Here is a 23,960-nt window from a genome sequence, read left to right on the forward strand (position 1 = left end):
TTATCTCACCACCATTTGCTGAAAAGACTATTCTATCACCTTGTCAAAAATTATTGGCCTTATATACATGGGTTTATTTTTGGATTCCCAATTCTATTCAGTTCATCTTTATTTCTGTCCTTGTGCCAATACTGCACTGTCTTGCTTACTGTTGCTTTGTAAGAGTAAGTTTTGAAATCAGTTGAGTTCTCTAGCTTTGTTCTCCTTTTTCAAGATTCTTTTGGCTGTTCTGGGTCCCTTGCAATTCTATATGAATTTTAGAATTTCCTTGTCAATTTCTACAAAGAAGCCAGCTGGGATTCTTATCAGGGATTGACCTGAATCTGCAGATCAGTTTGGGGAGCATTGCCATCTTAACAATATTGAGTCTTCTGATCCATGAACTTGGGATGATTTTCCATTTATTTAGATCTTAAATTTCTTTAAAACATGCTTTGAGTTTCTAGAGTATAAGTTTTATACGTCTTTTGTTAAACCTATTCCTAAGTATTTTGTTCTTTTTAATACTGTTGTAATTGGAATTTTCTTATATTCATTTTGGATTGTTCACTGAAAAAGCATAGAAATAAATTTGATTTTTAAAATACTGACCTTAAAAAAATATTGGCCTTGTAACCTTGCTGACCTTGTTTATTGGGTTTAATAATCCCCCACCTTTTTTTTTAGTAGATTTCTTGTAATTTGCTATATACATATAACCATGTCATCTGTGAATACAGTTAGTTTTACTTTCCAATCTGGATGCCTTTTACTTCTTTTTCTTGTCTAACTGCCCTGGCTAGAACCTCCAGTACAATGCTGAATAGAAGTGGTGAGAGTAAACATCCTTATCTTGTTTCTGATCTTAGAAAGCATTTGGTGTTTCACCATTAATTATAATGTTAACTCTGAGGTCTTAGATGCCCTTTATCAGGTTGAAGAAGGTCCCTTCTATTCCTGGTTTGCTGAGTGTTTTTAATGATGAAAAGGTGTTGGGTTTGTCAAATGCTTTCTATTTAGATGATCGTGTGGTTTTTGGTTTTTATTCTATTGATATGGGTGTGTTACATTAACTGGTTTTTGGATGTTAAATCATCTTGCATTCCCTCTTAGTCATGGTGTATACTGCTTCTCATATGTTGCTGGAGTCATTTCTAGTTCTTTGCTGAGCATTTCTGTGTCTGTGTTCACATGAGATATTGGTCTTTAGTTTTCTTTTCTTGTGATATCTTTATCTGTTTTTGTTATCAGGGTAATACTGACCTCATAGAATGAGTTGGAGAATGTTCATAAGGGATATTAGTCCATGCTTTTCTTTTATTGTAGTGTCCCTATCTGGCCCTAGCACCAGGGCAATGCTGGCCTCAAAAATAAGCCAGGAAGTAACCCCCTCCTTCTTAACTCTGAAGAGTTTGAGGAAGATCAGTTCCTGTCCAGATGTTTGGCAGAATTCACCAGCAAAGGTCCAGGGTCTTTACTTGTCAGGAGATTTAAATTACTGATCAGTCTCCTCGCTAGTTATGGATATATTCAGACTTTCTACTTCTTATGATTCAGTCTTGGTAGGTTTTATGTTTCTTGGAATTAGTCCATTTCATCAAAGTTGTGCAATTTGGTGGCATACAGTCATTCATAGTACTCTCCTAGAATCCTTTTTATTTCTATAGAGATGGTAGTAATGCCCCAAATCCATTTCAGAGGTTAGTAACGAGTCTTTTTTTTTCTCAGTATAGCTAAAGGTTTGTCAATTTTGTTAATCTTTCTGAAGAACCAACTTGTAGTTTTATTGATTTTTCTCTGTTTCTGTAAACTCTTATTTTGTTCATCTCAGCTATAATCTTCATTATTTCCTTCCTTCTAGTTTTGGGTTTTGTTTTTATTTATTTGTTTTGGGGGAGGTAATTAGGTTTGTTTACTTATTTTAGTTTTGGGTTTAATTTGTTCTTTTTCTACTTCTCTGGTTGATAAGTTAGTTTGTTGACTTGAGATCTTTTTTCTTTTTTAACATACGCAATTACAGCTATATATTACACCCTCAGCACTGCTCTTGCTGCATCTCATAAGTTTTGGTATATTGTTCTCATTTTCATTTGTCTTTCAATATTTTAAATTTCCCTTGTGATTTCTTCTTTGATGCATTGTGTTGTTTAATTTCCATAAATTTGTGAATTTGCTCGTTTCCTTGTGTTACTGGTTTCTAACTTCATCCTGCTATGGTCAGAGAAGATACGTTTTATGATATCTGCCTTTTTAATCTATTGAGACTTAATTTGTGGCCTAACATATATATGTCACTCCTGGAAAATGTCTCATGTGTACTTGAGAAGAATGTGTATCCTGCTGTTGTCAGGTAGAATGTTCTGTATATGTCTGTTAGATCTAGTTGGCTTTTGTGTTTTTCAAGTCCTCTGTTTTCTTACCTTCTGTCTAGTTGTCCTAGCTGTTATTGAGAGCATGTATTGAATGCTCCAACTGTTTATAGAACTGTCTATTTTTTCCTTCAGTTCTATCAGATTTTACATCATATATTGTAATGGTGGGTTATTAGGTACATAAATGTTTTTAATTATTATATCTTCCTGCTATATTGATCTTTTTGTTAATATATAATGTCCTTGTCTCTTGTAACCTATTTTGTCTTCAAGTCTGATTTGTCTGATATTAGTATAGTCACTCCTGCTCTCTTTTGGTTATTGTTTGCATGGGATATCTTTTTCAGTCCTTTCCCTTTCAATCTGTGTGTGTCTTTTGTAGACAACATTTAATTTTGTTATCCATTCTGCCAGTCTCTGTCTTTTGATTGGAGAGTTTAATTCATTTACACTTAAAGCAGTTAATGATAGGGAGGAACTTCTGTCATTTTGCTATTTGTTTTCTATATGCTTTCTAGCTTTTTTGTCCCTAATAGCCTACATTATTGTCTTATGTTTAGTTCCTTTTTTGTAGTCAAATGTTTTAATTCCTTTCTCATTTCCTTTAATGTATATTCAGTAACTATTTCTTCATTGTTACCATGGGGATTACATTTAACATCCTAGTTTTAATACTCCAGTCTGAATTTATACCACCTTAACTTCAGTAACATACAGAACTCTGCTGCTTTAGAGCTCTGTCTTCACCCCTTTCAGTTACTGATGTCACAAAATTACATCTTTGTATATTGTGAATCCACAAATATTAACTAGTAATTGGGATTTTTTTTTTAAATGCATTAGTCTCTTAAATTTTGTAGAAAGCAAAATATGGAGCTACAGACCAAAGTTGTTACATTAGTCCTAGACTAATAACTTTTTAAACTAATAATTTTTATAGTGTATTAGTCTCTTAAATCATGCAGAAAATAAAAAATAGAATTATAAACCATTGTTATAATACTACTAGCTTTGATAACTGCCTGTGTATTTACCTTTATTGAGATCTTTATTTCTTTATACAGCTTTAAGTTACTGTCTAGTATACTTTCATATCTACCTGCATGACTTCCTTTAGTATTTCTTGCAGGGCAGGTCTAGTGAACCTTCTTCATCATTTATTTGGGAATGTCTTAAGTTCTCCCTCCCCCCATTTCCAGTTTTATTGAGATATAATTGATGTGTAACATTGTGTTGGTTTAAGGTGTACAACATGATGATTTGATATATGTATATATTGTGAAATGATTACCACAGTAAGTTTAGTTAGCATCTGTCCCTGTCATAGATTTTTTTCTTGTGATGAGAACTTTTAAGATCCACTATTAGTAACTTCCAAATGTACAATAGAGTACAATTAACTTAGTCACCATGCTATGTATTATATCCCCCAAACTTTCTTATAACCAGAAGTTTGTACCTATTGATCACCTTTACCCATTTCCTTCATTCCTGCAACCCACCTCTGGCAACCACCAATCTGTTCTCTGTTTCTATGAGTTGGTTTTTTTTTTTTTTTTTTTTTTTTTAAGATTTTGGTGGGGTTTTTTAGGGGGGAGTAAGGAAGAGGGGGTAATTAGGTTTACTTATTTATTTTTTAATGGAGGCACTGGGGATTGAACTCAGGACTTCATCCATGCTAAGCATGCACTCTACCACTGAGCTACCCCTCTCCCTGAGCTACACCCTCCCCCTGAGCTACACCCTCCACCAGTTTTGTTTTTAGATTTTGTATGTAAGTGAGCTCATACAATGTTTGGTTTTCTCTCTCTTGATTTATTTCCAATAGCATAATGCCTTGTAGGTCCATCCATGTTGTTGTAGATGGCCAAATCTTTTTTCTTTCACTTTTGAAGGACATTTTTGCCAGATAGAGGATTCTTGGTGGACAGTTTTTTTTTTTTTTTTTTTTTTCACTTTGAAAATACCATCCCACTACCTTCTGGCCTCCAATGTTTCTGATGAGAAATCTACTAATTATCTTATTGGAGAATCTCTTGTATATGATGAGTTGCTCCTTTCTTGCTGCTTTCAGGATTCTCTTTGTCTTTGGCATTTGACAGTTTGATTATAATGTGTCTGGGTGTGAACTGTTTGTGTTCATCCTACTTGGAGTTTGTTGAGTTTCTTGGATGTTTATATTCAAGTCTTTCATCAAATTTGGGAACTTTTGGGCTACTAGTTCTTCAAATAATCTCTCTTTCTTTTTTTCTCTTCTTCTGGCACTCACACAATACCTATATTGGTTCTGTCAAATCCCCTAGAAGTTCTTTCAGCTGGAAGGTATGGTGTTTATAACATTGTTAATGAGAGTTTGAACAGTGGTTGCCTGCCCCTCTGTGATGAGAAGCAGCAGTCAGCTATTAGTACGCAGATAGGTCCCCAGTTCTTGGAGGACACGATTCTTATTGCTTACCCTGGCTCCTGTGAGCTATGTACGGGCTGCTTCAGGAACATTGCACAGCTGCTTGTATCCAGGTGAGGGGTACTAAGAGCTGAAATTAACTTAAATTAACCACAATTTACCATTCAAGCCTTACCCTGGATATTTGAAGCCTTTAATAGACTTCAGAGTTCCAAAGTAATTACATCAGGCAGATTCTGCCAGTACAGTTTTTGTCCATGTGAGGAGACAGATTTCTGGTGCTTCTTCCTTCACCATCTTCTGTACATATTGTATTATACAGTTGCTTTTAAAATCAGTTCCAAGAAGAAAAGGAAAATCAATTTACATTTATATTGTTTTTTTATTTACATAATTACTTTCATCAGTGCTTTTTGTGTTTTCATGTAAATTGGAATTATTGCCTGGGGTCTCTTGCTTTCAGCCTGATGAACTTCTTTAGTAGTTCTTATAAGGCAAGTCTGCTAGCCACAAATTCTGTTTTTGTTATCTGGGAATATCTTTATTTTGCCTTCATTTCTGAAAGATAACCTTACTGGATATGGGATTCTTGGTTGACAATTTGTTTTTGGAGCACTCTGCATATGTTACCCCACTGCTTCTGACTTCCATTGTTTATGATGTCAGCTGTTAATATTATTGGGGTTCTCTTGTAAGTAATGAGTAATTTTTCTCTTGCTGCTTCAAGATTTTCTTCTTATTTTTGGCTTTCAGCACTTTTACTTCATTGTTACTGTTGTTGGAATATTGCTTTTATTATTTTTTTTAACTTATTTTTTCTTATTGAGGTAACATTGGTTTATAACATTATGTAAGTTTCATGTATACAACCTTGTATTTTAACTTCTGTATACATTACAGCATCAGGACTTTTACTTTAATGTGTCTGTGTGTGGCTCTCTGAGCTGATCCTGCTTGGGATTCATTGAGATTCCTGGATGTGTAGATTGTTTTTCAAAAAACTTGGGAAATTTGCAGCCATTACTTCTTTAAATATTTTTCTGCTCCTTTTTCTCTGTCCTCTCCTTCTGTACTCCCATTACACGTGGTATGTTTAATGGTGTCACATTTCTCTGAGCCTCTGTTCATCTTCTTCATTTTCTTTCCTCAACTCCAGAATTACCATTTGGTTTTTTTTTTTTTTTTGTATATATATATATATTTTTTTTAACTTTTTTTTTTTCAGTTATAGCCATATATATGTATTTTTAATTGAAGTATAGTCAATTTACAACGTGTCAATTTCTGGTGTACAGCATAATGCTTCAGTCATACATGAACATACATATATTTGTTTTCATATTATTTTTTACTGTAAGTTACTACAAGATATTAAATATAGTTCCCTATGCTATACAGTATGAATTTGTTGTTTATTTTATGTATGTTAGTATCTGCAGTATCTGCGAATCTTGAACTCCCAATTTATCCCTTCACATCCCCTTCCCCTCCTGGTAACCATAAATTTGTTTTCTATGTCTTTGAGTCTGTTCCCATTTGGCTCTTTTTATACCTTCTTTCTCTTTATCAGTATTCTCTATTTGATGTGACATTGTCATCATAACTTTCTTTACTTCTATAATCATGGTTTCTTTTAGTTCTGTGAACACGTTTTTAATGGGTACTTTGATGTCTTTGTTAAATCCAACATCCTGTTGCTCTTGCCTGCTTTTTTTCCAGTGCATGTGTCATACTATTCTGTTTCTTTGCATATCTCGTAACTTTTTATTGGAAACCGGACATTTTAGATAGTAAGTTGTAGCTCTGATTCTAGCCTCCAGTGATGGGGGATTGTTATTGTTATCTGCTTGTTTGTTTAGTGATTGTCTGAATTATTTTAGTAAAGTCTATGTTACCCCTCACCCCAGCCCTCACAACGTAAAGCCTCTGACGTTGCCCCTCAGTGGGTGCAGCCTTGGGTCTGTCCACAGCTACCTTGGAATGACAGTGGGTTTGGCAGAGCTCTCTTGATGTTCCCTTCCTCAGACCTCACTCAGATGTTAAGTTTTAGTTGTCAGCTGATTGCTTTTATTGTTTTCAACAATGCCCTGGGGCACACATTGCTCTACCAACCAATCCAATCAAATTTGGGCTCCTTTGCAGGGGTAGTTCCCAAGGTCAGCATTTGTGATTTGTTCTGAACCTAGGGGGCCTCTCCAGCTGCTTGGTTCTTTCCATTTGGCCTACAGTTTAGCTCATATATGCAGTGAATCTACAAACCTCCTTCCAAAGAGCTTTCACCAGTACCTCCAGTGTTTGAGAGCACCCTTAGGCTTGAATTTCTCCACTCTCTGTTCCAAATGAAGTCAGTTCATTGAGAACTTGGTGCTATTTTACATGTTGCTTCTACCCTCAGGCAAAATCTTGATGCACAGCTTTGGAGCTGGAGTGGGAACAATAGCATGCTTGTCTCTGAGTGATACTCCCACCTTGGAAACTCAGAGAGCGTGACAGGCAGTAGTATTTGGTCTTCTTGGCATTGTTTCACCCAGCATGGAAATTTTGCCTTATGGTCTGGGGCAAAGGTGTTTGGGGCCCCAATATTTTCAGTGGCCCTATACCCAAGATAGAGCCTCCATCCTGAGTCTGAGCTGGACGTAAGAAAGAAGCTCCCACTTCTTGGCTGCACTCTCCCAAAACTTATTGTTAAAACAGGTATTGGGGGCAGGATGAGATATGCTGATACCCTGCCCCTCCCAGGAAGATAGCCTTCCAGCTAAGAGTTAGCAGGAACGGTTCTTGACTTCATCAGTGTGGTGATGTTTTTGTCTCACTGAGCTGGGAGTGGGAAGGGAGATATTTAATCTTAATTCAAATCACTTACTCTCACTGTTCTTAGTAGTTTTACTGTTTTTACTGAGTTTTAGTAGATTTTCTTAAAAAAAAAAAAAGGGTCCCTGTTTGCCCTATACCCTTTGGACCATTTCCAGAGATGTTAAATGGTTGGTTTTTAAAATAATTTTCACCAGTTTCACTGAAGAAGGGTCTGCAGAGCTCCTCATACTGTCATGCTGGGTATGGAACCAATTAGGATTACGTTTTAGAGTTAGTTATGTCTCTTTTAATCTGCAATAGTTACTCTTTGTTTTTCATGACCTTGATATTTTTGAAGAGTATATATAGGTCATGTGTTTAATAAAATGCCCTCGGTTTGGACTTGTCTGATGTTTCCTCATGAATAGATCCAGATTATGCATTTTTGGCAGGAATACCAAAGACGTGATGTTCTGTCCTTCTGAATGTATTGTCTCAGGAAGTATATGACATTTGTTGAACACATATTAAGTGTTATTTTAATTTCAAGGCATTCTTTCCACAGATATACTTTGAATGTCACATAGTACTTTTTTTGGATTACTAGTCAGGTTGAATTTTATGTATGTTAACTGATCATTTGTATTATTTTGTAAATGCCTATGTTGAGTTATCTATGGGACTGATTTTGTTTTTATCAATTCTAATATTCTAATAATGTGTTTTATTGATTCTGAGTGCTCTCTCTGTATATATATGGTATTAATTCTTGGCATGTATGTTATATTTTCCTTAGTTTATTGTTTGCTCTGTAATTTCTTATGACTTTATTTTTTGATATGTTGACATTTAAAATTTTTATGTAAACAGAACTATTAGTATTCTCCCATAAGGTTTCTGCCTCTGGTTATCATGCTGAGAAAAACCCTTTTAAGAGTACAGAAATATTTTTTTCTATTACATATTGATTTTTTTGTTTATATTTCTCAAATAGGTACGTTTGCGGGAGCACATGGGTGAAAAATATACAGCTTATAGTGTGAAAGCTCGCCAGTTAAAATTTTTTGAAGAAAATGTGAATTTTTGAGAATTTATCTAATTTGCTGCCAGAACTAAACTATTTTCAAAGGTTTTTGGCTTAAACAAAAACAAACCTGTAATAACAATGACTGGAGGCCATCCCGTCCTTATATCTCTTTGGGGTTTTATTTACTGGGAAAAAATTGGACAAAACAGTAATGTGAAGCAAGCTCACAAAAGAAGAAAGCTTTGGCTCTCTTATTCTCTTGAGGAAAAATCTGTTATACGATGTTTGTTTAGTTACTGTTTACTGAGCCTTAAACCACCAACTTTATATGTAGAACTATTTTTTTAAGGTTCTAATTAGCTTTAATACAGGAGCATAAAATATTGGATTGGAAGTTTTATATTATAGTGATAAATGCAGTAGGGAAAATAACCGACATATACTACTTTTTATTGTTAACAAACTTAGGTAGCAGCTGATAAATTATTTTTTTATAATTCTGGGAGTAGATTTAAAGAATATGAAGTTGTATCTAGTACTTGAGCAACTGAATTCCTTTTTTGCACATTGATGGATGTTTAGCATTTTATTTACATTTAATATGAATTTCATTCAGGATATACAAGAATTGAAACTAGAATGTATTTTGACCCTGTAAATCAGTTTTTACATACTCTTTAAGATGTATTTTTCCATCAGCAAAAACACTTTTGAACTCTTAATTTCTTTTCTGATTTAGCAATTTTTAAGTAAAGTCCAGATCCTTTTAGTTATGTTGGACATATTTGTCTCCTGAAACTCATCTTCTTGTACTATCAAAATACTGGTTGCCTTCTCATGTTATAAATGTATGTTTGTGTATCACATATGTTATTAGTTGTTTAATAACGGGTAATGCCCTTCTAGGAAACAGTTTTTATAAAATAAAAGTCTTGATTAGTAAATCTTCACTTCTATATTTCAAAGGACAAAAAATGTCTGCTGCTCCATAAATATTTTCAGTTTTTATAATTAAAAATGTATCTTACCTTCCTTGAAAATTACACACACATAAAATAATAAAATGTTCCCTCTCTAGTCCCTTAACAGACCTTTATGTAGTTTGTACTATGTGCCAGAAACTAGGCCAAGAGCTGGGATACAGTGGTGAATAAAACAGTACTCCCTGCCCTTACAGTGTTTATGGCCTGGTTTCTGAAATCTATTAATTTTACTTTGAAGAGTTTGTTAGAACTCAGCTCTAAAGCCATCCAGTCTCAGTGCCCACGTAGGGGCAAATTTTTTGCAAACTGTTGATCTTCCAGAGCTATTTACCATTTCTTGTATGTTTTAGAAATCTACATCTTTCTGGAAAGTCATGTTTTACTAAAGTTTTCTAACTTATTGGTATAAAGTTGTACATATTTTTTTCTTGGAATTAAGAAATCTCCCCATACTTTTTATTCCCATTCTGTTTATTTTTGTTTTGTTTAAACATTCAATTTCCTCCTATTATCTTTTGGTTATTTTGTAGTTTTTTTCTTGAGTACTTAATAATTTTTCAGCTTACTTATTTAACTATAATAAAACACATTTTTTAAGACTGAATTTTCCTCTCAACCTGCCTTTGGCCACATTTGAGAGACTCTTGTATTCTTTTTGACATTAGTTTCTAAGTAGTCAATAATTCTGGTTTTGATTTTGTTTTAGAAGTGTTTCTGAATTTCCATACATTTAGAAAGCCACGGAAATTCTATCTCCTTGCTCCAGCTACATTGCAGTGTTGTTACTGAATATGACCTGCACAGCCTCTATTTCTTGGAATTGTTTCTCCCTGTAGCTCAGTACATGATCCATTATTGTGCATTCAGTAAAGGTGAATTCTGCTACGGATAGGCAGAATCACTTGTCTACTAAATACTATTCAAACCTATATTAAGACCCGATCAACAGAATTTTAAATGGAAATGTTCTACATCTGCATTGATACGGTAGCCACTAGTCACATATAACTGTTGAGCCCTTTAAATGTGGCTAGTTTGAGGAACTCAGTATTTTAAACTTATATACATGACATTGCATCATATTGCACAGCACAGTTCTGTATCATTCACTCAGTAAATACTGAGCACATATAATGTGACATGTACTCTTGCGGGTACTGGGCAAACAGTAGTGAGCAAAGTAAGGCCCCTGTTCCCATGGAGCTTATATTCTAGGGAGGGGAGTTAACAGTATATACTGAGATATATTAAATGCCATGAAAGTGGGTATAGAATGATGGGGCTTACTAATACTTTGATAGGGCAGTAGGAAATGCATCTTTGCAGTGGTTTCTGGATAGAGATCTGAAAGGAGAGAACAAGTCATGTGTACCTGAAGGAAGATATTCCAGGTACATAGAATAAGTGCAGAAGTCAATCTCAATTGCCTTTCCGCTTGATCTATCAAAGTCTGAAAGGTAGAGTGTTGGGTCTCCTGCCAAGAGCGCAGCTTTGCCCAGTTCTTGTGTATTTAAGTCTTTGCTTTATACATTTCATGTTTTATTCAACGCATGATTCATAAGTGACATCCTGTAGCTATGAAATGTCCTTTGTCCAGAAGTAATGGTTTCTGACTTTCTAACTATTACCCCTCCTTTCTGCTTGCATCTGCCTAATATATCCTTGTTTCTGTTTTCTACCTTTGGGTATCATTTTGAGAACATGCAGTAATTTGATTTTTAACCTTACTGGGAGCTCTTAGCTTTTTAATCATCTTTATTATACTTATTGATATGCTTGGTCTTATTTCTGCTGCCTTTTATTTTTCTTTCTCTTTTTTAAAAACCTCTTCTGACTTTTGCTATATTAAGGTCTTTGCTTCCTTTTTTTATAACTCATAGTCTGGAAGTCCTATATCCTAGTATTGAGAAATAGAATATTACCTGTAATAACCCTTCTACTCCCAACCCTCATACAAGACCTTAGAACATTTTTCTCTTCAGCCCTCTGGAAAATTTAAAAGGAATTTACAGCTTTATAGGTTTTCACTTTGAACCACTTAGAAGCATGGATTAAATGTTTTTTGCTTAACAACAGCCTTATTTTAGTGGTACCAAAGTACTATTCTACCACAAATTTACGTTAGTTTTATATAGGTGTTTCCTGTCAAGAAGGACATGTAACAGAAGTGGTGCTTCCTGACACTTTCAGAAACATGAACTTCTAACTTTAGCTTTTACTAGTAGTCATGCCTGCAGGACAATGAACAAAAGACTCTTTAGACATTGACTTGCACTGTGAGTTTTAATTGAAAACATTAAAACAGCCTGACTACTCATAATGAATTATAAAACTTTGGTAGTTTAATTGTACTATAATTTATGAGGCATTTATTTTTCATTATTTTGTAGACCTGAAAGAAACTTTGCATACTTGTGTTTTCTGTTCTCCATTTCAGAGAAGGACTGTGAAGAGAAGGTCTAAAATATTTATAAATCAAAACCCAACTGAGAAGTGAAATATAGAGAACAAAATTTGAACACAGCTGAGCATAGGTGATTTTTAGCTCATGTTTGGGGTATGAAAACTGTTTAGCTTATCTCACACAAAACAAAAGCAGGTGCAGTAGTAAAGATGAATCATGAAAACCCCAATCAATTATTTTTAGCATGCCTCTTAATTTTTCTTTCTCCTGGTTTCTTGTCTTCTGTGCCTGAGTCTTGAACAGGTAACCACTTGAGGGGGTGCCGGCGATAAATGGGCCATGGAGGAAGTGTCAGCTAGGCCAGAACAGAGAAAATGCATCAATTATGGCCATTAGAAGTTTAAAAGAGGATTATGTATAATGCCTGGTTCTCAAATGACTCCTATGCTAAAGGTAAAAACTACAAAACTGACATTCCTAGGAAAACTCTGTGCCACCACCCAGACAAAATACTGTAAGTGACTGGAACAAGCCTCATTGTTTACACATATGGCTTTAAGAGCAAAAGAAAGGTGAGGAGGCGAGGAGGCAGCAATGTGAAGACCATAAGGTCTTGAGGTCTAGCTTTGACTAAAAATCCTGCTTGGAGTGCCTGCCAAAAGAAATGAGCTGTATCCTTCAATGCAGTTTCACCTCATCTGACACTATTTGGCATTTACTTTTCCAGTGATAGCAAGGGAAGGATGAGGGAAAAGTTGGTGCCAGTTCTCACTACTAGGTCCAACCAAAACAACGCAATTCGGAAGACCTAAGTTGCCACTAACATCCAAACGCCCACATATTTCTTACCAAACACGAAAAAGCAAATCCTGCCATAACTATATAGACAGTCCACCCGAACTGTTCAGCCACGTATCCGTAGATAAATCCAACTACCTAGAAACAAAGTATATTAAATACAGTCAAAGCTGGGGGGTGGGGGGCAGGGGAAGAGATCATGCAAAACCAATACTTACTGCAGAAAAAAGAATAATTCCCTGAAACATCTGTTCAGCTAGCTTCTGGCCCTTGTAATCCTAAAAGGAAAGGAAAGCAAAACAAGAATTGGTTCCACCACTGAAGAGGTACAATTCCTGCCCTGACCTCACAGCTTTGGCACTGGGTAATCCCAGTATCAGGGGCTCCCCCAAGAACCTGAGCAAGTAATGACATTCTCGGTTTCCCGGAATAACTGAAGCATCCTTACAGAGACTGGGCAGGGGCCTCCTCGTTGGAGAAGAAAGAAGGGGGTATGATTCGGGGGTGAGAGTAGCCATCCCGGTTAGGAACCCGCGCTGCGCCGGGTGGGTCTCGGACAAGGGCTGCGGAACTGCCAGGCTTGCGAGGAAAGTGCAGGGATCTTGGGGCCGAGGCGGGCCGCATCCTCACCATTTGCGTAGGCAGCGAGGTTAGATGCTCCAGCATGACTGGCTGAGGAGGCGGCCGGCGGAGCGACGGCGGCCAGGACTCAGGAACAGGAGGAACCGGGGTCAGCTCTTGCGTACAGCTCCGCAGGCCTCCCCAGCCAGGGTTTGCGATGGCCGCGGCCCCGGAAGCGGATGTCTCCCACACACCCTGGCGGCCCGAGGCCCCTCCCCGTGCCCTCGCTAGGCGACTTGCTCTTTCGGAGTTGGCTGTAGGCCGGCGCCCTGTCCGCGAGGGCTGAGACGCTGGCTGTGGTGGCCGAGCCGAGGCATCACGCGCCCGTGAAGCGTTCGCCTTCAGTGCTACTGGGTCCCGGGAGCCGCAGCTCGGGTCCCCCAAACCGCCCTCTACTGTGCCTGCGCGGCCTAACGGCAGCCGGCGTGCGCCCCGTCTCCATGGCGACGGGCTTTTCTCGGCGAGGACCCCAGCGGCAGGGCTGCCCGGCGGCGCCTGCTCGGTGCGACTTTCGCAGGCCCTGCGGCGGGCGGGTTGGGGGCTGCGGGGCTGCGCCGCGGCCACAGGGTTAGCGGGCGAGCAGACTCGGTCCGGAGAGCAGGGGACGCGGGCGGCCGGGTGGCGGGCTGAGCCCCGGGGCCTGCGGCGTGGGCGCTGAGCTGGCGGGGCGGGCCGGGGTGTGGGCAGTGGCTCCTCCTCCTCAGGCTGCAGGTAAGGACGGCCGCGGGGAGCGTCTGAGGGGAACCGCTTGCTGGAACCCTAGCCCAGTGCCTCCGAGCCTGGGGGTTGGGGGACCCCGGATCGTCGCCCCTTGTGAAACACCCTTAAGGGTAAGGGGGCGTTACTGACCGCCAGAGTTTAGAGGGGACTAACCCAGAACCCATCATCCAGAGAAAAGGGATCTCCTCGGAGTGGGGACCATCCTCTCCCGCCCCTTTGCACCAGTATGGAGAGAGCGCCTACCTGGGGAGTCTCCTGGTTGGCCCGCCAGGCTGCTCGGCGGCTTCGCTGGCCCTCCCAGTAGAGGCCAGCCAAGGGTTCGCACTGCCTCTCTGTCAAGGCTGATGTCTATCTCAGAAGCTTAGGCCCTCCATTGTTACTCTGAGCAAGGTGGAGTACCCACGTTCCGGACAGAAACCATTTTGGGGAACCCGAGTCTGTGGGTCCCCGCTGGCACGCGCTGCTATGCTGTGTTGCGTGTCAGGGTCACAGACGGTGGGATTCTAGGTACTCCAGGGTAGGTGTTACGTGGCTGCCGCCCTCATTCATGCATCAAACATTCCCGGCACTTTTTTTTGTGGGCCAAGATATGCCTGTGACCAACACCAGGCCCTTTCTTGACTCGAGCCCAGAATGCGTCAAGGGAGACAGCCACGTAACCCCAGAAATATAAGCCGGATTAACTCTTGGGTAGCGAGGCCCGGGCGATGTGAGAGCTCAGGGGAGGTGCTGCAGAATGTGGGGTTTGAAGGAGGTTCCTTGTCTCCTGAAAGCCACGTAGGAGCTAGCAGGATGAAGAGGCAGGAGAAGGTGGGTGTATATCCTTAGGGCCTTGTCCACCTTTCAGTCTGGCAGAGACTAAACAGACTTTTTGTTGTAAGTAGAAACAGACATATCCTTCTGTGTTCTCCCTCTTTAAATGCACTTCATGGGGTGGCAGTTGCTGTAGAGACTATGGTATTTGAGCTATGAGGATATGGTGAGAAAAGGAGATTGCCTGTCAGTTTCGATTTGAGATAGATCTGTCGGAATCCATGTCTTTTGTTTGAATTTGTTTTCATGATTATTATCAAAGACTGTTGCCTGTCTGAGCTGAGAACCAGTCTTGCTCGTAGGTTAACAAGATCATTCAACAAACATCACCTATCTACCACCATTTACCAGACATGGTTTTAGATGGCAAGAATACAGTAGTAAACACTTTTCACTGGAGTCCCTTACATTCTAGTTAGGGAAGAGAGAAATAAATAAATAAATGAGATAATTTCATAATAGAGGAGGGGGACTGGTGTACTTTCCTGATGGCCTCTCAGGGGATGGCTAAGGGGACAGAAAGATGACTTTAGTCTTTTGTGACCTCGACAAGACCAGTTTGAATGGAGAAGTATGGACAGAAGTCTGGTTGGAGGAGGCTAAAGAGAGGACAAGAAGAGTGAGTAGAGCTAGAGACTTTAAATCCTTTCAAGCTTTTAGAGTGAGAGGGAGCAGAGAAAGGGGTCTGTGGGTCAACTAGGATATGGGGAATGGTGTCTTTTTTTTTTTTTTTTTTTTTGGAATTAGCTGGAAGATAGCAGAGTATGCTTATAGGCTGATAGGTGTGTGATCCAGCAGAGAGGGAAAGAGTTTGCTGGTGTTGCACCAGGGAAACAAGATAGGTTGCAGAGCATGAATAGAATGGCCCTCCATGGGAGTATATAGCAACAGGAAGGAAAGCAGAAAAGGCTTCTGAAAATGTGGGTATTAATATAGATAGCTAGCAAGTTTGAAAAAATAGTGTTCTTTCCCCCTAACGTTTCTTCACCATATTTCTGGGTATGCCTGCTGTGTGTGTGTGTGTGTGTGTGTGTGTGTGTGTGTGTGTGTGTGTGTGTGTGTTGAGTGATTTGGGATGAAGTGAAGGTTTTATTTCTTAACAAAACAGAAACTTTCATAGTGAATAATTGAATATTACTCATCAAATTGTTCACAGTTGTATACTCTTGCAAAAATATAGCCACTGTTACACGTCCCAGGATGTTACATGCCATTTTGTTTTGAGAATTCCTTCTAATCAGATCAGTGAATTCCATCACGAGGAATAGTACTAGGAAAGGAAATACGGATCAGACACTCCATAATAATTGGCATTGTGTATATTGATAACCTGAAAGAGTTTAAGGAACAAGCAGTTTCTGCCATGCTAATCTACTTAAGTACATCAAATACCTGCTAGGATTGTGTTTTTCTTGTGTCTAGCTAACTGGAATAGCACAAATACACCTGCCTCTCGATCCACACACTATTTGTAAATAATTGCTACTGGATGTTCTTGAGCTAAACCACTGCCCTTTGTACCAGTAACTAAATGAGATTTACTCAAGTAAGATCATTTTCTCCAGTCTTGATGGAAGTTGGCTCCAAGCAGGCAGATGTTAGAACTTTGAGCAGTCCCCAGTCTGCCAGTTTCTATGGATAAAGCTCAGCCCTCAGTGAGATTGAGGCGCAAGGCTCTGGTCTATAATGATGTGTATTCTTTAGAGAGGAAGTTCATTGGTATAATATATTTTATACTGTTCTAGAGAGAATGAGAGTGAGAGAAAGGGAGAGTGTGCATGTGCATGTACGTGTTCATGTGTATTTTAGATTGTTTTTTGGGAGTCTGAATTATGTTCTCCCGAATTTGTAATCTGGCCTCTCATCCGAAGTTTTCTTGATATATTTCTCGGCCTTGAGAAACCAAGTGATATGCATACACTTTACTTAAGAGGAAATTAATTCAAACTTACTTTGGTTTTGAAAATACGTTATATTTGAAAGTGCTTTGTAAAATTCATAGCCTTATGTTAGGTACTCCCATGGGCCAAGATGAAGTACAAAAGGATAAAAGTCTCAAATGTAGGCTCACAATATCCTGGTTGCATAAAAACCTGTTTTGAATGAAATATTACCCAGAGATTGTTGTAGAAACTGTTTAATTTAGCTCCACCTACAATTTTATTTCCATTGAATTATTTGTTTTGAAAAAGTGAAGGCTTCAGTTGAGCTGGGGAGCACAAACCACTGGCAGAGTAACAGTATTAGACATCTTTTCTTTCTTTTCTTCTCATTCTTTCTTTTTTAAGACACCACTTTCTTTTTGTTGTTTTTGGAGGGGGGGAATTAGATTTTTTTTTTTTCCAATGGAGGCACTGGGGATTGAACCCAGGACCTCGTGCATGCTAAGCAAACACTCTACCACTGAGCTATACCCTCCTCCTCAAGACACCACTTTCTTAAGAGATGGATAGTTAAACAACAGATAGGAAGCCCTGGGAAGAAGCTCATTTTTTCTAGGAGCAGATTTTTAATTTTGGAGACTCTTGAGCTCTAAACTTCTGATAGCAAAATTGGATTTTATGAATTTTTGTAATTATCTTTCTCTGCTATAGTTTTAGATGATTTGGGAAAATTTTTTTTTCTCTTTTAATTCCAGTTAAAGGTGAATGGGATACAACTTGGAACAGGGATGTTTTGTACCAATGAGTTGACCTTAGTTATAGACAGCTGGGTCCATGTGTAATTTAATTAGGAATTTTAAGTAGAAATTCATTCAGAAAACTTCCATAGTGGTTAGATCCAGGTGTTCCTCTTGGTAGAATTGTATAATATACAAGGCTATCTATTTCTCTTAAGTTATTTGACATATTTTATTATTATGATTACCATAAAAAATTCAAACCCCAAATTGGGTTCTTGGAAACTGTTAATTCAAAATGAGTTTCTGGGAGCATCATATACCACATGAATAAAAGTGTGTAGGCATCTTGATGGACATTCTAATGTACCTACTGACTTTGGGGCCTTGTTTTTGTTTTGTAGGGTTAATAACTAATATTTACATAAGACAAAAGAGAAAGATGTCATTCCGTAAAGGTATGTTCTTTCTATAGTTATGTGGTTTTTATACCAGGTCCAAAGATGGAGAGATGTAATGTAGACTTTCTCCTGTGTGTTTCAGTAAACATTGTCATCCTAGTCCTGGCTGTTGCTCTCTTCTTGCTGGTTTTGCACCATAACTTCCTTGGCCTGAGCAGCCTGCTGAGGAATGAAGTTTCAGGTATGAAAACCCTGAGTAACGCCTTGGTATCTGTTGAGGACCTGGAATTCTGTGTCCCACATCCTAGGTCACATCACTAGATTTAAGGAAAAGAAGGCCTTCTTCTTGGCCATATTACAGAAGCTACTAAAGACTCTGGGAAAGGCAGGTGGTATGCATTGGGCTCTTGCAACCCCACCCTCTTTCCCCTTCTTGGGCAGTTGTTTGCTAAGGGTTTGATCTCACAGAAGATTCCTTTTCACCAAATCAGAGGCCTTAAGAGGAAGGAGCCTCTGTGGGCTATCTGCAGACATTTCTGTAGGGCAGGGCATCAGAAGGTGCGGACAGGTGTCATTGATTTTTGATGCCTGCTCTGTGCACTAGTGTGTCAGTCCTGTAACTTTCCTTCACCTGTTACTTTCCTTTAACAAGTGGAATCATATCAGTAGGACTAGTAGTGAAACAGAATCATTGTCTTGTCAACTGATTAAAAAAGTCACTGTTGTACAGTTTTGCTGCCAGTTCAATTAGTTGTTCATACTGCTTTACTTTGGTTTTGAGGGATGTTTGAGGCTTCAGAGTGTGTATCAGAAATCATTTTTGTACTGTTACCCACTATATCTTTATTTTCACCTACTATACTTGATCAGAGCAAGAAAAGACTAATAGCTTTCCTTTGACTTTCACTGAGTGCTCTGATAGCTTGTTTTATAATTGTGTATATACGTATGTGTATTTACATATATATACACACATAAATGTACATAAAGTAATGCATGCTCCTGGTAGGAACATTTTTGAAAAAGAAAACAGCATTCAAACTCTATGAGGGCAGTTGTGGCTGGTACATAGAAGGTACTCAATAAATACTGAATAAATGATTCATTGCCTAGAGTTAACTAAAATTTTGCCTTAGTAGCTTCCAGTTTTTTTCTGTGTATATTATTTTTTTCTATACAGTTGAGATTATGCTGTATATACACTGCACATATGACATGGTTTTCCAAATAATTATATCCTAAGCATGTCACCATGACTATTGAAACTCTTCATGTATAAATTTAATGCCAGTTTACTTGTTGCCACAGGAAAGTCTTTTGGTACAGTGACTTTCAGACTTTTTTGATGGCAGCCCCACAATAATGAATATTACATACAGCACATACGTGTATTTGCTTCTTGTCTATCTGCCCTTCACAGTGGTAAAGATTTCACAATTTTATTCATGGCTATAACTCCAATGCCTCTATATTGCTTGGCACATAGCAGGCACTGTGTTCAGTGCATGATGAATGAGTAAATAAAGTATTACAAGAGGCAAGAAGGAAGGTTTACAAAACAATACTTGCAGTTGCTGTATGTGATGCAGTCTGGTATTTTCTAAGTCAATGTTCTATTCCAATTCAGGAAGTTTTCATACTCAAATTCTAATTGTGACCAACTAAATTGATTTCATGCCTACTGCATGATTTATGGCTTGAAAAACTGTTTTTAGTTTTCTTGGTTTTTACAATTATAAATAAAATTGTGACTTTTGATTACCTCTCAGATTTTGTCCTTGAGACAGACAAGGGGAATTAATGAGTCAAAGGCCTTGTACCCGTTCAAGGGTCTTGATACAAATTGCCAAACTGTAATCTAGATTGTTATATTCCTATCAGTAGTAGTGTATCAGAATTGTCAACTTTTTTTTTTAATGCTTTTTCTAAAAGCCTGGTTACATATGGGAAAACAAAATTTCTGGGCTGTATGCTTCACATTGTAATGAGGGAGAATGAAGTGTCATAATCCTCATTTTACCTCCTTTCACACCTTGGGCTTTGTCAAAAGCTCATGAGATTGGATCACAGTATCTTCTTTGTGTTCTTTGCAGATTCAGGAATTGTGGGGCTTCAGCCTGTAGACTTTATCCCAAATGCTCCCGAACAAGCAGTGGATGGGAGACAAGAGGAGATTCCTGTGGTCATTGCAGCATCTGAAGATAGGCTCGGGGGGGCCATTGCAGCCATAAACAGCATTCAACACAACACTCGCTCCAATGTGATCTTCTACATTGTTACGCTCAACAGTACAGCAGACCATCTCCGGTGAGCTCTGCTTGCCTCATGATTCTGCTTCTAGAGGATGCTCTAGAGCAGGCCAGCTGCCAATCCAGTAATACTCTTTTTCAATGTTTACTTTTTTATATAATTGGGATTATACCACTTATAAACTACACGTTTTTCTGTGTGTCCCCATGATAGCAGAAACATGTTAAGGAACTTGTGTCCAAGATGTAAGTCAACTGTGTCATTATGCACACTAATAATTCAAGCTATTTTTTTTGGTAGAAGACTTTCTCAATGAAGGAAGCACCATGTTGATTTATATTCTCTTACAAGTTCCTTATCTCATGGACATGCTCTTGAGTAATTCTGGTATAGAGTGGGAAGGGATGTGGGAGCAATGGCAAGGTAGTGTGGTGGTGAGCAGACACCGTTCCAAATCCTGACCCAGTCTTTGGGGAACACTACCTAACCCCTTGGAGCCTGTTTCCTAATTTATTAAGTATGGAGTGTAAATATCCAACTTAGAGGATTGTTAAACGAGAAAATACATTAAAAAAACACCTACCACATAATAATCGGTCAGTAAGTGGTCCTTACCAGTATAATTGTGATTAATAGAAACCTAATCTGATACAAGTCTTAACTGTGTTTTGAAGATGTTTTGAATCAAGATTTACATGGTTTATTCCAAGAAACATTGTGTCTAAATTAATAGTGGTCAAAGTTCTAAGACATTTCTGTCCCTTTGCCTTTCTCTGGTTCATGTTTAGTTTATGAAAGTTACTATGAGTTATTTTTCTGCATTTAAAAAACTCAAACTATCTAATATAGAAAGAAATATATTGAAATAAACTACAGAAATAACATGTCTACAAAATACTAATCTGAAATGGAAAAATGTACAGTACTTCTTTAGGGAACACTGACTTTTCCTACAGGCAGTACCTTAGACTTGGTAGAATTACTTGAAGTCATCACAGCAAATTAATGAGTGTATAGATTAACAGACTGACTTACCAGCTTTGTTGATAGCTTTCACTACTATCATACTTTGACTCATTTTGTGTTTTTGGAGGAACAAAAATTGAAAGATTCATGGGATCTTTTCAATTACATAATGAAATTTTCTATAGCAGTAGTAATCAGAAGTATGAGCCTTTGCGAGCACTATTACCATATAATCTTGGTTCAGGGAGGGGCTTTAGTGGTGTATCTCACCGCAGAAGAGGAAACCAAAGCTCAGAGAAGGGGCTTGAAGATACCATGCAGTCCTCAGGATTTCACTTCCATTATGGCCTCACTGGAAAGCACAGATAAGGCTGCAGTATGGGACATGATTATTTAAAACTGATATTTGGTGCTTTATGTTCATCAGGTCCTGGCTCAGCAGCAGTACCCTGAAAAGCATCAGGTACAAAATTGTGAATTTTGACACTAAGCTTTTGGAAGGGAAAGTAAAGAAGGATCCTGACGAGGGGGAATCCATTAAACCAGTGAGTTCCACACACTCTTGTTTGTAACTGGCAGTATTAGGAAATGACTGGAATACCTGAGTAACTGGGTACAGTGCAAGTAGTTCCCCGGGCACCAGGCCTGGGGACTTCTGAGACCTTCAGATGTCTTCTCCTGCATGGAAACTGAGAGCATTCTGGGAGTTTCTAGTAAACAAAAGCACAGCCACTGACAAATCCTGTGCCAATGCTTCTTTCCTTTTACTTTTCCAGTTAACCTTTGCAAGGTTCTACTTGCCAATTCTGGTTCCCGGTGCAAAGAAGGCCATATACATGGATGACGATGTAATTGTGCAAGGTACCAGAGAATGTCACCATCAGTGTTGCTCTCTGCCCAGTGTAGGCTGTAGTGGTTGGTTGTCTTACTTATGGTATCCTATAAAAGGTCATCTTAAGAGGTGGGAGGAATAGGGAATCTTGGGACAACTTCCATTGTAAATCTTAAACCTTATCTATTTCAGGTGATATCCTTGCCCTATACAATACACCACTGAAGCCAGGACATGCAGCTGCATTTTCAGAAGACTGTGATTCAACCTCTACTAAAGTTGTCATCCGTGGAGCAGGGAACCAGGTAAGTTACTTATTAGACCCTTTGCACAGACACTTTGCTCCCTATAATGCAGGTTAATGGGGTAAGAGGCAACAAAATCAGGGAACTCTTAATTCTTTTTTTGCTACATTTACATTCACCAGTTATTTCATCCAAAACTCAAGGCCACTTTCCTACAGATCGGTTCATGGATTTGACAACCTAGTTCTCTCTGAACATCTGGCTTAAGGTTTATTCTAGGTTCCTACTGTCTAACTTGCAATCCCAAATGTCACTTTTATTTGCTTTATGTAGAGCCCTTTGCTAATAATCTGAGAAGTCATAAGTGAACAGAACAGTTATCCAATCAAATTGTATCTATCCTGTGTGAAGCAGTAAACGTACTATATATCCCATTTGTGTTTTCAGTACAATTACATTGGATATCTTGACTATAAAAAGGAAAGAATTCGTAAGCTTTCCATGAAAGCGAGCACCTGCTCATTTAATCCTGGAGTTTTTGTTGCAAACTTGACAGAATGGAAAAAACAGAATATAACTAACCAGCTGGAAAAATGGATGAAACTCAATGTAGAGTAAGTATGTAACTGGCATACCTGTGAAAACTCTTGTATTTCAACCCTAAGTGTCTTGACCAATGGGAACTGGGACTCTTTACTAACATCATGTTTTTTTATCTGTCCCACCAAGAGAAGGATTGTATAGCAGAACACTGGCTGGCAGCATCACAACACCACCTCTGCTGATCGTATTTTATCAACAGCATTCCACCATCGACCCTATGTGGAATGTTCGCCATCTGGGTAAGCAGAAATAACTAACCAAGGGCCTAAGCTAATGAAGTGTCTAAAGAACTCTCCTCAGGGATGGGATATTTATCATTTTCCAGTTTGATGTGGTATGACTAGTATTATCATTTGGCTCTTTTTCTCTCAATGTAAGGTTCCAGCGCTGGAAAACGATATTCTCCCCAGTTTGTAAAGGCTGCCAAGTTACTCCATTGGAATGGGCACTTTAAGCCATGGGGAAGAACTGCTTCGTATACTGATGTCTGGGAAAAATGGTATATTCCGGACCCAACAGGTAAATTCAGCCTAATCCGAAGACATGTGGAGATCTCAAATATAAAGTAAAATATAATTTATGCTATAAGCATTTCTCAGGAAATCCCAGAAGACAGTGTATGTGGGAAGTAACACTTGCTAGGTTTCAACGCCTGTCTGCAGCAACCCACGGAAAAAGACATTTCAGCTGGGTAGAGGGCAAACTGCCCCATCTGGCAGTCAGCTTCCTAGACAGACTATTAACACGCCTCCGTCTGCCTTACCAAGCATTTGCTTACTGACAGTGCTGAATGACCAGAGGTGAATGGACTTAAATGGCAGGTACAGCTAGTTCAACACTGCTGCTTGGTTTTCATTTTATAACCATAGGTTATCTATAAATAAAGTGAATACTACATTTTTCTAAAGGTATGGTTTTTACTTTCAGGTAACTACTTCTGCCTGCTCACTAAGAGATGAGTTGTCTTTTTATAGAATTGAGACACTTTCTAAGTTGACTGATTTTTTTTTCAATGAATGTATCATGATACATATTCAAAATTTATACAGTTTACATCATACCATAACAAAGTGGCACATGACACACACTGACACACACACACACACACACGTTTAGCAGTCTGCTCAAA

The 23,960-nt window shown here is 38.6% G+C and overlaps 3 protein-coding genes across 8 annotated transcripts in view; 2 read left to right on the plus strand and 1 right to left on the minus strand.

Annotated features, from left to right (window-relative positions):
- NEK4 (NIMA related kinase 4) overlaps positions 1-9,519 on the plus strand; it is a 48,837-nt gene extending 39,318 nt beyond the window's left edge. For all 3 annotated transcript variants that reach the window (XM_014564060.2, XM_032458326.1, XM_032458327.1), the window contains exon 15: positions 8,543-9,519. In XM_014564060.2, the coding sequence (XP_014419546.1) occupies positions 8,543-8,635 (93 nt within the window). In that variant the 3' untranslated portion in view covers positions 8,636-9,519. The remainder of the gene's footprint in view (positions 1-8,542) is intronic.
- A 2,303-nt stretch (positions 9,520-11,822) lies between these two features.
- SPCS1 (signal peptidase complex subunit 1) lies at positions 11,823-14,018 on the minus strand. The gene is made up of 4 exons (XM_006190393.3): positions 13,391-14,018; positions 12,979-13,038; positions 12,812-12,898; positions 11,823-12,317 (listed from the first exon to the last, which is right to left on the minus strand). The coding sequence occupies exons 1-4, from the start codon at positions 13,424-13,426 to the stop codon at positions 12,192-12,194; spliced, it is 309 nt and encodes a 102-aa protein (XP_006190455.1). The 5' UTR covers positions 13,427-14,018; the 3' UTR covers positions 11,823-12,191.
- On the plus strand, positions 13,746-23,738 carry GLT8D1 (glycosyltransferase 8 domain containing 1). Of its 4 annotated transcripts, none has more exons than XM_032458329.1 (10): positions 13,746-13,883; positions 17,939-17,992; positions 18,078-18,176; positions 20,029-20,242; positions 21,579-21,696; positions 21,928-22,012; positions 22,176-22,288; positions 22,676-22,842; positions 22,958-23,070; positions 23,210-23,738. In XM_032458329.1, the coding sequence occupies exons 2-10, from the start codon at positions 17,977-17,979 to the stop codon at positions 23,398-23,400; spliced, it is 1,116 nt and encodes a 371-aa protein (XP_032314220.1). In that variant the 5' UTR covers positions 13,746-13,883; positions 17,939-17,976; the 3' UTR covers positions 23,401-23,738. The 4 variants fall into 4 exon arrangements, with proteins under 4 accessions (XP_032314220.1, XP_032314222.1, XP_032314219.1 ...); XM_032458331.1 differs by lacking the exon at positions 13,746-13,883 and adding an exon at positions 13,961-14,092; XM_032458328.1 differs by lacking the exon at positions 13,746-13,883 and adding an exon at positions 14,074-14,211.
- Positions 23,739-23,960: the final 222 nt, after the last annotated feature.

The sequence above is a fragment of the Camelus ferus genome, chromosome 17, assembly GCF_009834535.1.
Source record: "Camelus ferus isolate YT-003-E chromosome 17, BCGSAC_Cfer_1.0, whole genome shotgun sequence".
Taxonomy (NCBI): domain Eukaryota; kingdom Metazoa; phylum Chordata; class Mammalia; order Artiodactyla; family Camelidae; genus Camelus; species Camelus ferus.